The sequence below is a fragment of the Monopterus albus genome, unplaced genomic scaffold, assembly GCF_001952655.1.
Source record: "Monopterus albus unplaced genomic scaffold, M_albus_1.0 scaffold28.1, whole genome shotgun sequence".
Taxonomy (NCBI): domain Eukaryota; kingdom Metazoa; phylum Chordata; class Actinopteri; order Synbranchiformes; family Synbranchidae; genus Monopterus; species Monopterus albus.
The window spans coordinates 1,593,357-1,608,848 of NW_018127908.1; the positions used below are offsets into that span (position 1 = coordinate 1,593,357).

At 41.7% G+C, this 15,492-nt stretch overlaps 3 protein-coding genes across 3 annotated transcripts in view; all 3 read right to left on the reverse strand.

The window, feature by feature from the left end:
* The window catches only part of LOC109957733 (zinc finger protein 33A-like), a 3,899-nt gene extending 235 nt beyond the window's left edge, over nucleotides 1–3,664 (reverse strand). The window contains exons 1-5 of the mRNA XM_020595864.1: nucleotides 2,987–3,664; nucleotides 1,967–2,060; nucleotides 1,824–1,872; nucleotides 1,483–1,741; nucleotides 5–1,256 (exon numbers count right to left, since the gene is read on the reverse strand). Coding sequence (XP_020451520.1) covers nucleotides 5–1,256; nucleotides 1,483–1,741; nucleotides 1,824–1,872; nucleotides 1,967–2,060; nucleotides 2,987–3,274 — 1,942 coding nt within the window. The 5' untranslated portion in view covers nucleotides 3,275–3,664. The remainder of the gene's footprint in view (nucleotides 1–4; nucleotides 1,257–1,482; nucleotides 1,742–1,823; nucleotides 1,873–1,966; nucleotides 2,061–2,986) is intronic.
* A 1,769-nt stretch (nucleotides 3,665–5,433) lies between these two features.
* On the reverse strand, nucleotides 5,434–9,760 carry LOC109957626 (zinc finger protein 331-like). Its single transcript, XM_020595620.1, has 5 exons — nucleotides 8,870–9,760; nucleotides 8,292–8,376; nucleotides 8,108–8,204; nucleotides 7,588–7,831; nucleotides 5,434–7,259 (listed from the first exon to the last, which is right to left on the reverse strand). Exons 1-5 carry the CDS (start codon nucleotides 9,140–9,142, stop codon nucleotides 5,907–5,909), a joined length of 2,052 nt encoding a protein of 683 aa, XP_020451276.1. The 5' UTR covers nucleotides 9,143–9,760; the 3' UTR covers nucleotides 5,434–5,906.
* A 77-nt stretch (nucleotides 9,761–9,837) lies between these two features.
* On the reverse strand, nucleotides 9,838–14,292 carry LOC109957623 (zinc finger protein 184-like). Its single transcript, XM_020595617.1, has 5 exons — nucleotides 13,803–14,292; nucleotides 13,034–13,082; nucleotides 11,981–12,101; nucleotides 11,631–11,889; nucleotides 9,838–11,397 (listed from the first exon to the last, which is right to left on the reverse strand). The coding sequence occupies exons 1-5, from the start codon at nucleotides 14,118–14,120 to the stop codon at nucleotides 10,039–10,041; spliced, it is 2,106 nt and encodes a 701-aa protein (XP_020451273.1). The 5' UTR covers nucleotides 14,121–14,292; the 3' UTR covers nucleotides 9,838–10,038.
* Nucleotides 14,293–15,492: the final 1,200 nt, after the last annotated feature.

Below are 15,492 nucleotides of genomic sequence, written 5' to 3' on the forward strand. Positions count from 1 at the left end.
TTACTGTTATTTTTTGGTCTTCTTCTTGACCTGACTGTGCTCTTCCCTGTGTTGTCCTCCTCTTCTTCTGTTGCTGAGTCACGGGATATTTCACTGTCTGATTGCTCACCCTCACTTTCTTCGTCACTGGAACCTGTTTTCTTTAACTTCTGCGCCTTTGATTTGACAGACTTATTGGCTGAACGCTGGTTTTTCCTTTGTCCTTCTACAACTACGCTACCTGCTGTATTTCTTTTAGGCCTTCCCCTCGGCCTACCTGTGCTCCTCTTTCTCAGTGAATCTATTCCCGCCGCCTGCATGTCCTCTTCTTTATCTTGTTCTTCTACATTGTCAAACTCTGAGTCTGTGTCTTTCCTATTCCCATTGTTCTCAGCATCACCGGTGTCACTTGCCCTTTCATCAGTCTTCTCTTTCTTCTTTTCATGTCCAGAGCTTGATGTGTGGTAACGCTGGACATGGCTCTTCAAGCTCACGTTGTGATTGAAGCATTTGTCACAATGCTGACACTTATACGGTCTCTCCCCCGTGTGCAGACGAAGGTGGGATTTCAGGTGGCTCACCTGGTTGAAGCTACGCTGGCACACTGAACACTTGTACGGCTTCAGTCCTGTGTGCACAACAGAGTGTCTCTGGAGATGATGTACGTCCTTAAATTCAATCCCACAAAGTCCACATTTGAACTCCTTCGGGGTTCTGTGCTTTGCCAGGTGGATTCTGCGCTGTTTATTGGTGGTAAATGTCTGTGGACAGTCAGGACATTTGTAGGAGTCTTTCCTATCTTGATGGATCTGCTCATGTTTAAGTTTATCCATCCTTGTTTTAAAGGTAACGTGGCAGTATTTGCAAGGATGTTCGTAGGTTTCATCATGGATTTTGCTATGATTTTTCAAAGATACCTCAGTAACACATCTTTTACCACAAATATTACAAGAATAGGGCTTTATTTTGTGCTCACATGTGTGAGGCTTCAGAATATTGAAAAAACTTCCACACTCTGTGCAGAGCTCATTAATTTTGAGGCCACTGGGAGAATCCAAAACTTCCTCTTCTACACCTTCGTCATCAGTTTCTTCCTCAGATTCCTTTGCAAGCTCCTCAGTCAGCAAAAGCTCCTCAGTCGGATTCCACTCCCCATCTGAACTCACTCGACCTTCATCACCTTCTTCTCCTTCATCGGATGGATTACTTTCTTCATCGTTAAAAGTAACAACCTCAGAGACAACTGTACTGCTCAGGTTGTCATGTGCTGGCATTGCCTGTGAACAATACAATGACAAGCATGACAACCTAGTGTGGGAAAAACTATTCAAGTCTATTCAGCACAGAAGATTACAGCCAAATTACCATTGACACATTAGGATTTATAATTCTCACTGTACTGGTTGTGAAATACTCAAAGCACAGGGCAGAGTGAGCTCCAAAGTCATACTACAAACAGAGCATCAGGATATGGTGCTGTATGTCTAACTATAGATGTTCTACCTTCGGTGCCTCTGGAGTTACTTCTGTGCCTCCCATCAGGTGTTGATCTTCAGCTGTTGGGACTCTGGCACTGACTTGGCTTCTCCACTGGTTTCTGAACTCACACCGAAGGCAGTGCTGGTTCAAGGTGATCAATACCCCACAGGTGAGCTTCTCCATCTGAAGTTTACAGCCACATGATGGGCACTTGCGGCGAAACAACTGGAACAGGCAGCTTTCATTCACAACAAACTTTCCTTCCATCTGTGGAAGTGCAGCTCTGAAAGAATTGTTATAATTAAATAGGCCAACCTAATATTTAAAAAAAAGTCAGAAAAAAAAGTTAAGAATGTGGAACTTACTTTTCTTTGTTCAATCCAGTATTTATAACTTTTTGCTGCATGTCTTTGCCTAAAAAAATAATATTCAGAAGTCACATGTAAAGAGACTAACAAAAACATACCCACTTAAAGTTTTATATAATATAGTAAGTATTGTTTCTAACCTGTTAAAGTATGTTTTGATTTTTCAGAAGAGGGCGTTGGACTGTTACACATTTCAAGATCACACTGACAAGCAACATCTGTGGTTTCCGCAGGCTCCAGCACAAAAACACAAAAGCAAAAGCTTGCAGTTAAACACAACCCACAAACGATACACCCGAAAATGGATCTGACTGGTGTTTCCATCCTGAGCACCACCTAACATATGCTTTGTCTTGTAAAATAAAGACAAACATCACATGACAAAATATGTTTTTGTGTAATATTGGCTTAAATAAACATTTTCAAGAAAACAAATGCTGATTAAATAATTAGTAGTACTTAAAGGTGCTGGATGGTTTATAATCTTTAAAATATAAATTAGCTGTAAATACTTTTTGGCAAGGGAGAAACTGCATTTTACTGGTTGCACTGGCGCTTTAGAAGTACTTAAACTGGAAAGAAAGTACTGGATTGTTAACAAATTTTAAAATATAAGCCACAACAGTGAATAAAGCTAATGTGAGACAGAAAAACTCTTTTGGTTATACTGGCTTGCTTAAAACCAGTAAGAAAACTAAATGGTTTATAATCTACACGACAAAAAGACAGAGAGGGTCAATAAAGTGATTGCAAAGTGGATGATTTTCTTCATTTTATATCTATTCATCATCAGCGATGTTAGTCTTCCATATGTAAAAGGTTATATGAAGAATGCATATGAACTACACACATTAACCTTCATCCCACATAAATAAAAGTAGTTCAATATTTTGCTCCTGAAACTGACTAGGTAATGATATACTTAAATCTAAGCACTTGTTTTACTCATAATTGAGTTAAGTCGTGCAGCAAAAACAAGTCAGCATGTGTCACAGGCAAATGTTGCATATAACCTAACAGGAGATACTGTATAACCTATATATGTAGATCGAGCACGTGGGACAAGGGACTGCCGACATGTATGTATTTGTCTGACATGTATCCTCTGATGTAGGCCAACCAAGTAGAAGGTGACAGCAACACTGTTACAACTGACTCACTACAAGTTGAAGGGTCTCCGCGGGTTCGTCTGGCTCTGGCTTGATGCACAGTGATGGCACAGCGCTGGGCTTCAGCTGTACCGTGCCAGTCAGGGTCAGGTTTTCAAAACTGTCATCTGTAAAGTGTTCACTGCAAATGGTGATATCGGTGCAGGACGATTCTTTGAGTCGTTGGCCATTGACATCGAAAAGAAACTGAACCCACTCCAGTCTCTTCTCTGGATCCTCTGGTAACTTGAACCTACGCACGCCGCGACGCCACGAACCGCATCCGTCAACAGAGCACATCCTCCCTTTATAGTTTGTCTTTACAGTTTTAAACTGGGCGAAACAACGCCGAAGTTTAATGGACAACAGAAGAGACGCCGGGGTAAGCCGAATCTCAACAGCCACTAGCTTAGCAGCTAGCCATTTTTGCTAGTACAGTAGCCGTGGTGGTAACGGAATGGGCGGGGCTCTGAAGAGGGTTCGCGTGGTTTGATGTCAGGCGTATCCGTTTGCTGTATATTCAGCACACGACATTACTGTATCTTCTGGTCATTACCATTGACTGTAATAGCAGCGTCCAAACTAATCAGGTAACATACACAATAACCATAAAACCTTTGCGTACATAGGGGTGGGGGAGCGCACTCTGTCAAAACCATCGAATGTGTCAAAACTAATTATGTAGAATGTCGCCTATTAACCTCACAATACCAAAAATGTAAGCTGTAGCCTGTGGTGCCTGACCATCAGAGGTTTAATGTAGCTTTCGCATAGTGCAGATTTGTATTTATATGCAGGACCGCGGAGAGACCAGCAGATGGCGGTTGCGAGCTCAAAGTTTTACACTTCCCACATACATAATAGTCAGGTTGCTGTGTTTATAGTATGGTATTAGGAATGGCTGCGTATAAAAGCACTTGTAGTTTAATCAACAAGCACATTTCTTTAGAAACTTTATCAGAATAATGTGGAGACTAACTGTGGGAATCATTTTATGCCAATCATACTTCTGCACCTGGTTTTTTACCAATTTGTCACTTAACTACAAAATTGTTCAAATATACACCCACACTTATGACAGTTGAGCATACAATCCAAAATAAAGACCTAGCTGTAGCAGGCATACAAGAGATGTGGCTCCTTAGCCAATGCACACCATGTTTTACAGGACTAATGGGTTTTTAAAACAATTTTCTTCTTTTGTTCAACTGCAAGCAAAGCTATGCTTTACTGGGGGCAACCTTACTAAAACTCATCAGGTAACATAAAAACCAAGGGAGAAAGGCAATGTTGAAGAAAAAATATGTTTAAATATAATTAAAAAACATAACTTATATAGCATATACATATACACAAGGCTAATTTCACTCGCCTCTACAGAATGGGACAAAAATCTCACAGACAGCCCAAAATGTGGCTAAATACAATCAAGTGAAAGTGAAGGGGAGTTTAAAGTAAAATCAAACAATTACCTAACTAATTACACTCTGTGCAATGTAATTACCAATAAAATATGGTATTATGGGAACCACATCACCGTCTAACAGCTTCATGGCCTAATTGCTCTTTACATTCCATAGTTGTCACCTAACTACATAAGTTGCTGAAACATTTTCTAACCTGTGGCCACAAAAATGTTAACTGGCACTTTTTAAATTTTAACAAAAATAAAACTGAGTGTATGCTTTTTGGAGACATGGCGAACTCAACTACGTTTGACCAGGGTCTGGGGCCCCCCGGCTCATCAACTGTAAAAAACCTAAGGTGATGTTTGATGGCGAGTTAAGGTTTGACAAGCAAATCAACTCAGTTGTGAAATCTAGCTTCTTCCACCTCAAATTGTTAAGTAAAGTCAAGTCATTCCTTTCTTTGAATGATTTTGTGATTGCAATCCATGCTTTTATCACTTCCTGCCTTGACTATTGCAGTGCTCTATACTGTGGTGTTAACCAGTCCTCCCTCTCTAGTCTTCAGATGGTTCAATAAGCTACTGTTCGTCTTCTGACCAGTACTAGAAAATTTGAGCATATAACCCCGGTTCTGGCTTCTCTCCACTGGCTTCCAGTCCATTTTAGAACTGTTAATTTTTGTTTTTAAGGCTCTTAATGGTTTGGCACCATCCTACCTCACTGAATTAGTGCATTGGCACAAACCTACAAGGTCCCTCAGATCTTCAAGCCAGTTTCTTTTAGAGGGTCCTAGGGCCAGATATAAATACTGGGGTGACCGTGCTTTTACTGTTGCAGCCCCTAAATTGTGGAATAGTCTACATTTTAATGTTAGGTCAGTTACTGACCTGCCAACTTTTAAATCCTAAAACATACTTATTTGCCTTGGCTTTTAATACACAGTAGGGCCTGATGCAGTCCTTTTAATCTAATTTATTGAATGTGTGTCATCTGACTTATTTTTATTTTTGCACTGAATCTATTTTTATTTTATTTATTTATCATGATTTTATTCTGTCTATGTAAAGTACTTTGGTCAACTGGATGTTGTTTTTAAAGTGCTATATAAATAAATCTCATTTGATTTGAACACTCATACCAGGTCAGATGCCTAGCAGAAGTAAATTCACAGTCCCTCTCAGCAGCATTTGTGACTAACCTTTAACTAGTTTACAGATCAATCAGCATCACATACTGTAAACCAGTATTATGAATTAAGTATAAGAAATGTACCACCGAAAGAAACACAGGCTCTTAAGCCCTGTTTAATATACTTTTATCAAGGCTGATGTGGGTTCATTCATCAGTGATCAAGATTCTAAAGTATTTTCAAATCAAAGCAACAACTGTAGATGTTTTATCCATCCAGATGTGCAATTTTCTAGGAGATCACTCCAGTTCTGGATGAACCCTGAATTTATATGGCTCTTTTATTTCACAACTGTTTAAACATAAATTCTTTTGACTGTTCATTTTAATAATATTCACACCACCTCATGTTTTCTTGGTCTTCCCCTGCGCTTCCCTAAACTCGGACCTCTCTGCCTTTTTTCCTTTGAGTTTTCAGGATCAAAATCAGAGTCACTGTCAGAGTTTTTCCCTTTACCCCCTGATCTCTCTGTGATCTTTATCGCCTCCTGGCTCCTCTCCTCTTCCTCTTCTGCTGAATCAAAGTTTACATCACTGTCAGTTAGCTCATCCTCGCTTCCTTCATCACTGCATTGCCTTCTCCTTAACTTCTCCACCTGTAATTGGTGAGCCTCAGTGTGTGCGCCCTGGCCTTCCACTTCAATCGCCAGAACCGTGTTTCCAGATGCATAGCTCTTAGGCCTTCCTATGGGTCTACCTGTGCTTCTCCTTTTCTTTTTAGCTCTATATATTCTCTCCTCCAGCACCTCGTCTTCTGTATCATGCTCTTCATCTACATTGTCAAGTCTCGGCTCTGCACCTCTCTTGATCCCATTGTCCTGAAAATCACCAGTGCTGCTTTCCTTTGTCTCTTCTTCCTTCTGTTCATGTCCAGAACTCGATGTGTGGTAACGCTGGACATGACTCTTCAAGCTCACATTGTGATTGAAGTGTTTGTCACAATCCTGACACTTATAAGGTCTCTCCCCCGTGTGCAGACGCATGTGAGACTTCAGGTGGCTCAACTGGTTGAAGCCACGCTGACACACTGAACACTTGTACGGCTTCACTCCTGTGTGTATGAGTAAATGTCTCTGAAGAGAACAGACACGGTAAAATTCCATCCCACAAGAGTGACAAGTTAACTGTGTGCAGCCTCTGTGACTCTTCAGGTGGATTCTACGTCGCTTATTTGTGGCAAATGTATCTGGACAGTCAGGACATTTATAGGGTTTTCTTCCAGGCACGTGGATCTGCTCATGAGTGACCTTATCCAGCTTTGTTTTGAAAGTAACACTGCAGTATTTGCACTGATGCTCATAGTTTTCATCATGGATCTTGCTGTGAGCATTTAGAGACAGCTCATTAACATACCTCTTCCCACAGATATTGCATGGATATGGCTTAATTTTGTACTCACATGTGTGAGGCTTCCATTTGTTGAAAAATACCCCACACTCTGTGCAGAGCTGCCTGATTTTATGGCCCACTTCAGGAAAACCATCACCTTTGTCTTCACTTTCCTCATCAGATTTGAAATGAAGCTCCAGTGGACTCCAATCATCATCATCATCATCATCATCTGAATTCATGTCACAGTCATCACCCGGTCCCCCTGCTTCATCCCCGGTATCACTCTCCTCATCAGTAACGACAGCGTCCTTAGAGTCACCTGTGATGTTCGTGTGGGCGTCCTCTGCTGGCTTTGCCTGTGAAAGATATAATGATAAGAATGGCTATAAATGAACTTTAACTATTTCAAAATCTTTACAGCATAGATAGTGTTTTCAACATCACAGCCCAGCAAACATGGAGGTGCAATGGGTGCATGATTTTTGATAATAATTACACTGTTTTGTCATTATTCAGAAGTATACAAAAATATTTAAATGACTATAGAGAAAATAATGGAGAGTGTAGATTGTACAGTATGTGATTTTCATTTCAAAGATTTCCTGGATGCACAATACTATCACAAAGTAAAGCTACACGCAGTGTCTGGAAATGGTGCAGCGCGTCTCACTACTGATGTCCTACCTCTAAAAACACTTCTATGCCTCCTCTCAGGTCTTCAGCTGCTGGGACGCTGGCATTGACTTGGCTTTTCCACTGGTTTCTGTAGTCACACTGAAGGCACTGCTGGTTCACGACGATGAATGCACCATGAATAAATTTCTTTACCTTTACTTTAGAACCACATGATGGGCACTTGTTGCCAAACAACTGGAAGAGTCGGCTTTCGTTTACCACATACATCTCTTTCATCTGGAGAAGAGCAACTCTGAAAAAGATTTTTACATGAAATATACTGAGATCTAGCTTTAAAGAGCAAAGCTGGTGTAATCAGAATCAGCTTTATTGGCCAGGTGTGTTAGACATGAGGAATTTGACTCTGGTACAGCAGCTCTCAATGTGCATGTACATATCACCATGCAAGGGGCAAGTAAACAGTATACTAACATAAGGCTGTGTAGTATAACAGAATAAACAGTATAAACAAGCAACAAACAGTGCAAACAAATTATGGAAAGTAAGTATAACTGTTAGTTTAACTTACTTTTCCCTGATCACATCTATGTTCTCAATGTTTTGTAGCATCTGGCCATAATCAGGTCCATCTGAAGTATCACTTGGCACAGGGCTTTCTGGGACAGCTGCAAATAAAACTGAAAGTTCAACATTCACGTGAAAATATTTGAGCATATTTTGACTTTGATAATACCCAATGCAAATGTTCTTACCCACTGATTCTTCAGAAAAGGAAGCTGGACTATCACATGTTTTAAGTTGATCATGAGACTTGACCTCTGTCGTCTCCACAGGCTCCTAGGAGCAACACACAATGCATTAAAATAGCGTTTGGTTGCTGTTACAGTACCACAGGTTTTGAGTTTATTTAAACATATGTTTTGTAGGGGTGTAACGATCCATCGATCTCGATCTGAACTGAGCAAACCCGCTCAGCGCTGCGCACATTGATGTATTGCGCACAGCAGACTGCGCATGCGCACCACGTACAAAACAGTGGAGATCAAACCTCAGGCCAAATTACCTGCCCAACACCTGAATTGTATGCAAAAACAAGCTAAAACTGAAGAAAACCTGGCGTAAACAGCATTATGTTTTATCATTTATTATTCTTTTGTCCTATCATGTAGTTGATAGTGTAGGTAGGAGAGATCAGCTGGAAAAACCTAGATAAAAAATACTGTGACCAGGACTGAGAATTTGCACGGACATGTAGAAGAGATAACTTGTGCACACGGAGAGCCACCAGGTGTCAGTGCCACAGCAGACTGACCAGGTGTTTCGATCTCACCTGTTTTGGCTCAGGTTCGTCGGGCTCTGGCTTGAGACAACGGGACGGGACAGCACCGGCTCTCAGCTGCAACGAGCCAGTCGGGGTCAGGAAACTGTCGTATGTAAAGTGTTCAGTGCAAATGGTGATATCAGTCCAGGACGATTCTTTGAGTCGTTGGCTGTTGGCTTCGAAAAGAAACTGAACCCATTCCAGTCTCCTCTCCGGATCCTCCGGTAGCTTGAACCGCTGCACACTGCGGCGCCACGAATCGCATCCAACCACGGAGCACATCCCGGATTCTAACTCGGGTCCCTGCAGCAGAGCGCCCCGGCAGCGTCGTGGCTAGGGTTTCCTACAATAAACACCTCGTAGTTACCTTCCGAATACCAACAGCTGAAGGCTAAAAACCAGTCTTGGGCTCGTTCGAGATGAGCTGCGCCTCTCCCGGTGAGCGGACGAAAGCGGGCGGTGACAAATCTCCGCAGTCATCACGGAGTTTTCGGAGCTTTCCAGCAGCCTTCACTCCGTACAGGAAGTCACAAGAGCACTCACATCCTGTTAGATGGGATCCCGATGTACTCTGGGTCCAAGCAGCTGTTGGTTTAGTGGCGTCCTTCTATATGACAAGGACAGTGACAACATACTGATCTACGCTATCTCCATACTAGTCCTTAAAATACTGTGTCTGAAAATGTATGTGGGCTACATTTCTCATACAAAGCAGGAATCATACCAGTTTGCTGCTGTATCTGAGCTGAACAGGCTTGATTTGATATGGCTAAATACCATCAAGTAAAAGGGATGGGCAGTTTAAAGTAAAATCAAACAATTACCTAACTAATTACACTCTGTGCAATGTAATTACCAATAAAATATGGTATTATGGGAACCATATTACTGTCTAACAGCTTCATGGCATAATTGCACTTTACATCCCATAGTTGTCACCTAACTACATATGTTGCTGAAACATTTTCTAACCTGTGGCCACAAAAATGTTAACACTCATAGCAGGTCAGATGCCTAGCAGAAGTAAATTCACAGTCCCTTTTAGCAGCATTTGTGACTAACCTTTAACTAGTTTACAGATCAATCAGCATCACATAGTGTAAACCAGTAATTTGAACTAAGTACAAGGAATTTAAACCGTTAAACATAAATTCTTTGACTGTTCATTTTAATAATATTCACACCACCTCATGTTTTCTTGGTCTTCCCCTGCGCTTCCCTAAACTCGGACCTCTCTGCCTTTTTTCCTTTGAGTTTTCAGGATCAAAATCAGAGTCACTGTCAGAGTTTTTCCCTTTACCCCCTGATCTCTCTGTGATCTTTATCGCCTCCTGGCTCCTCTCCTCTTCCTCTTCTGCTGAATCAAAGTTTACATCACTGTCAGTTAGCTCATCCTCGCTTCCTTCATCACTGCATTGCCTTCTCCTTAACTTCTCCACCTGTAATTGGTGAGCCTCAGTGTGTGCGCCCTGGCCTTCCACTTCAATCGCCAGAACCGTGTTTCCAGATGCATAGCTCTTAGGCCTTCCTATGGGTCTACCTGTGCTTCTCCTTTTCTTTTTAGCTCTATATATTCTCTCCTCCAGCACCTCGTCTTCTGTATCATGCTCTTCATCTACATTGTCAAGTCTCGGCTCTGCACCTCTCTTGATCCCATTGTCCTGAAAATCACCAGTGCTGCTTTCCTTTGTCTCTTCTTCCTTCTGTTCATGTCCAGAACTCGATGTGTGGTAACGCTGGACATGACTCTTCAAGCTCACGTTGTGATTGAAGCGTTTGTCACAATGCTGACACTTATAAGGTCTCTCCCCCGTGTGCAGACGCATGTGAGACTTCAGATGGCTCGCCTGGTTGAAGCCACGCTGGCACACTGAACACTTGTACGGCTTCACTCCTGTGTGTACAGCTAAGTGCCTTTGGAGAGAAAGGGGCCAGAGGAATTCCATCCCGCAGATGTGACAGTTTAATTGCTTGGGGCCTCTGTGATCCTCCAGGTGGATTTTACGTTCCTTATTTGTGGCAAATGTCTCTGAGCAGTCAGGACATTTATAAGGCTTTCCTTCAGTCATGTGGATCTGCTCGTGAGTGACCTTGTCCACCTTTGTTTTGAAAGTAACCTGGCAGTATTTGCATTGATGCTTGTAATTTTCATCATGGATTCTGCTATGAGTATTTAGAGCTACCTCACTAACACATCTCTTGCCACAAATATTGCATGGATATGGCTTAATTTTGTGCTTGCATGTGTGAGGCCACCGTCGATTGAAAAACAGCCCACACTCTGCGCAGAGTTGACTGTGTTTGGGGAGTGGAGGAGGACTATCATAGTCTTCCTCTTCGTCTTCATCTTCAGTTTCCTCACCAGGTGCCTTTTGAAGCACTCCAGTCGGAAAAAGATGTTTTGCTGGTTTCCAGTCCTCATCTGAATCCATGTCACCCTGATCACTAGATACCTCACTTTCACTCTCCTCATCAGCAACAGCAACATCCTCTGGCACACATGTGATACTGATGTGGGTGTCATCTGTTGGCGCTGCCTGTGATACAATGACAAGGAAGGACATAGCTGAAATGCAACACTTTTTAAATGTGAACAGCAAACTCTTAAATGTTACAACTAACAGTGAGGAGGTGCAAGCGGAGGATACATACATGATTTGTGATTCTTCATAAACCATTTCAAAAACCCACTAAATCGAACTGAATGCAAAACGTGTCACTGTGAGGGAACACAAAACTTACAGATAGAAACTTTTCCAAGATGTTCTACCTTTTGGGTCTCTGAAATTACTTCGGTGCATCCTCTCAGGTGTTGCTCTTCAGCTGTTGGGATACTGGTGTTGACCTGGCTTTTCCACTGGTTTCTGTACTCACACTGAAGACACTGCTGATTCAAGATGATAAATAGCCCAAGGGTGACCTTCTCTGTCTTAAGTTTACATCCACATGATGGGCACTTACAGCTGAACAACTGAAGGAGGCGTTTTTCGTTCACAATATACTTCCCCTTCATCTTTAGAAGTGCAGCTCTAAAAAATGCATTGACATGAAATATGAAAACCCCAAGTGGCTGGAAAAATGTGAACATAAATGTTAGGCACAAGTGTAAAGAAAACTTACTTTTCCATGACCAAATGAATATTCATATCGTTTGGCTGCCTCTGGACATATCCAGACGTAAAAGCATCTGAAGTAACAGATGAAGATGAGAGAGCTCTTGGGACTGGGCCCCCTTGGGTGGCTGTAAATGAGATTTAAAGGATATGTGAGAAAATACAGATGGGTGACAAATTAAAGGAAAAACCTAAATGACTGAGTCCAAGTCCAGAGACTTGGAGAATCAATGCCAAGGTGCACTGAAGCTGTCCTAGTGGCACACGGTGGCCCAGCACCTTATTTATTATTCCTTTAATTTGTCATTCATCTGAATTTGCTTTTACTTCATTTTTATTAACACAAAACAATATATTTTATTGACCCATTGAAGTTACTCTTGATTCTTCAGAATAGGAAGTTGAACAATCACGTTTCAGAAGCATTTTTGCTACACTTCTTGAATTTCTCCTTTTATCCCAATGAATGCATTAAATGCTCTCATAACAAAGAAAACAATCCATCTTCTGTGGCAGCAGCAGGGCTGAAATAGCCTGACCAGTAGTTTTACTCAGTCTAAGCAAAACAATTTGATGGCCTAGCTGTCTGTCAACCTACTTCCTACTTGCACACATTCTACCATTGTACTCATTGCCAAGGCGTTGCAGGCATGTTAATGTCCTGTTTTTATAGCTCTGGCAGAGAAGGTACCCACAGCAGCTTTAACTTTCAGAGACCATATTCAAGAAAGTTACAACTAAAAAGAAGTTGGATGCTGCACCAAGTGAAACCAAAATTAACACTGGTGTGGATATGAACGATGGCGACAACTGAGAGAACAAAAGGGGCTGAAAGTGACGCCATGGTGGCCGTATCTCCCCTGGACACGTAATTATCAGTTTGGAGGGGATTTGCTATTTTCCTGAAATCTCTAAGCAGCAGTCAGGTAGCGCACATTACAGTGCACAGTGTGTTTTGGAGGAGTAGCTTTGGATTGAAGTCAGAACAAAAGGGCGGGATTTCTTCAGTTGGCTACTTTCAAAATCGAGCTTCATCTTGCTGGTTTTTCAGGAACTATACCTTTAAGTACATCATGCTGATGAAGGACCGCTGCCGTTTCCACAGGCTCCTAAAAAGCAACAATTGATACAATAAAAAGAGCGTTTGGGTGATGTTACAGTGCCATACATTTTGATTGTTTATAAAAATATACAAACATGTTGTCAACCAGATGACAAAAGGCTAAATTAGCACATAAATGAAATGGACAGGGAGATGATGCAGTGTCAACACAGAAGTACTGTGTGGTGGCACAAAAGGGCTACGTCAGTAAAGGCACATTATGCACCTGTCAAAGCAAGCAGCATCTGAGGCGACAACCAAGGACATACATAAGATGTGGATTAGCACTACTAGTCAGTTCTCTTATGAAAAATGTGGATCTGAAATGTTTAAAAGGAGAGGACACTGAACTTCTGTTGCTGTGATTACTGTGTTGATACACATAGTGCACCCCGTCCTTTAACTACTGACTGTAGCACTCCTGTCACAGCTTGTGTTTAAAATGTCTCTGAGGGTATAAGTCAGTTACCTGCAATGACAGCATGGAAAGGCTCCCAGTATAAACACCTTATTTGCATATGTCTCCTCTTTATCTTTGTACAGTAGCCTATAGACTATTAGAGAGGCAACACGAAAAACTTTTGACAGAAAACTGACAACAAGTGTATAAACAAACCCAGTATAATGTTGTTAACCACTGGGAGACGTCTTCATTGATATGTTGTGCATGTCTGCGGGTATTTTACTGGGTTACAGTTTATGATCAGAGTTGTCAAAGCAGACTCACCACACATTTTGGATTCTCCAGATTTGGCTGTGGTTCGTCTGACTCTGACTGGAGGCACAGTGATGGTACAGCACTGGCTTTTAACGTTAGCTGGAGCTTGCCAGTCAAGCCTAAGTGGCTCGGAGTGGGGTTTTCAAAACAGTCATATTTAAAGTGTTCGCTACAAATAGTGATGTCAGTCCAGGACGATTCCTTAAAACGCTGCTTATTGACCGTAGCGAGAAACTGAACCCACTCCAGTCTCTTCTCTGGATCCTCTGGTAACTTGAACCGTTGCGCACTGCGACGCCATGAACCGCAACCCAAAACAGAGCACATCCCGGATTTAAGGTGTGTCCCCCCCAGCTCTTAAATTGGTTGGAGCGAGCTATGAATGTTCATTAAAACCGGAATATGAACAGGTTTAGCAAACTTTAATCCTCAACCACAGCGTCAAGAAGCAGCTATTTTAGCTAGCTATTATGGCTACGGTAGCCGCGATGGTTGAAGGGGCAGGTTTGTTTGAAGGGTTCGAACGGTTTGATACCAGGCGTACACCGGCTATTACCAACACATGAGACAATGTTGTTTTAAGGTGGCCGCATGAACAGAAAAATATTTGAGCATTTTCGTTTTAAAAGCATACAAGAAGAAATATTTCTGTCAATCCAGCGGTGTAAGTACATATATTTATTCATCATAGAATCAGAATCAGCTTTATTAGCCTGGTGCGTTGGACACACAAGGAATTTGACTCTACTGTATAATGGTTTTGTAAGAAGAAATAGTTTCAAGCATGGAATAGCCTGAAGTGGAAAGGTCCCTCACTCCACCAGCGGACCCATTAATGTGAGTGGCAGCTACTAGAAAACACAGCAAACAGACAAACCAGATTAGTCCAATAAATTATCAAAACAGACTAAAAACTTTCAAGTGCAGGTTTGAGGAGTTTCCGGCAGGTGACGCTGTTCATCTTCAAAAGTCGACTATCAATTATATTTGGCCCTACAGTGCTATTCAAAATCACTTCTCATTTTCAAATCACTTGAAAACACATTTGAGTAAACTGGTAGGATTTATTTTTGTGTGTTTTTGTTATGAGAAAAGCTAACACGCCCCAAGGGTAACATACCTTGGTGCTGATACTTAAAGTGCATTTTAAATTGTTCTGTGTTATATATAACTAATAAAGCAGGCTACTGTATCAGAATAATGTGGGGATAAGAGTTCCCAATATAAATGCTGCATTGGCTGCATCACTCTTCGAGTTACCTGGGTGTCACCTAAGGAGCAGTTGTAGCCTACAGTTTCCTGCTCTGTTGTCAAAAATGTTAAAGCATTGGAAAAACCCCTCTTGAGGATCAGTGGTCCCCCACTCATACATCCCCAAAAGGCTTGTTAGATGCACAGCAGAGGTCACTGACAGCATGTGGCTCTTCTCAGCTCTCTGTGTGTATGTGTGTAGCTTTGTAAAGCAGTTAACAGGATCTAGTCCCATGAGTCAAAAGATCCTGTTTTACCAGGAAACTGAGCACATACTGTACAGCACATGCCTCATGTTTTGTATCTCAGGGGATGTGTAAGTGTAAATAATCCTCAAGTGTCAATGAATTTTGTCTGTTAACTGTTAAAAGCCCATAGCTCTTTGACGTCTTATACTTTTTTCCAAAGTCAAAGAACAAATGTTCTCATCCAGGAGATTTGCAACAGA

What these genes read in the sequence shown, in the direction of transcription:
- LOC109957626 (XM_020595620.1), bottom strand. Translation starts at nt 9,142, where the DNA reads ATGTGCTCCGTGGTTGGATGCGATTCGTGGCGCCGCAGTGTGCAGCGG. An exon ending in ATAGATGTGATCAGGGAAAA is followed by an intron (nt 7,832 to 8,107) that starts GTAAGTTAAACT and finishes AATCTTTTTCAG; the next exon opens with AGTTGCTCTTCTCCAGATGA. An exon ending in GCATAGAAGTGTTTTTAGAG is followed by an intron (nt 7,260 to 7,587) that starts GTAGGACATCAG and finishes TATCTTTCACAG; the next exon opens with GCAAAGCCAGCAGAGGACGC.
- LOC109957623 (XM_020595617.1), bottom strand. Translation starts at nt 14,120, where the DNA reads ATGTGCTCTGTTTTGGGTTGCGGTTCATGGCGTCGCAGTGCGCAACGG. An exon ending in TCAGCATGATGTACTTAAAG is followed by an intron (nt 12,102 to 13,033) that starts GTATAGTTCCTG and finishes TCTCATTTACAG; the next exon opens with CCACCCAAGGGGGCCCAGTC. An exon ending in TAATTTCAGAGACCCAAAAG is followed by an intron (nt 11,398 to 11,630) that starts GTAGAACATCTT and finishes ATTGTATCACAG; the next exon opens with GCAGCGCCAACAGATGACAC.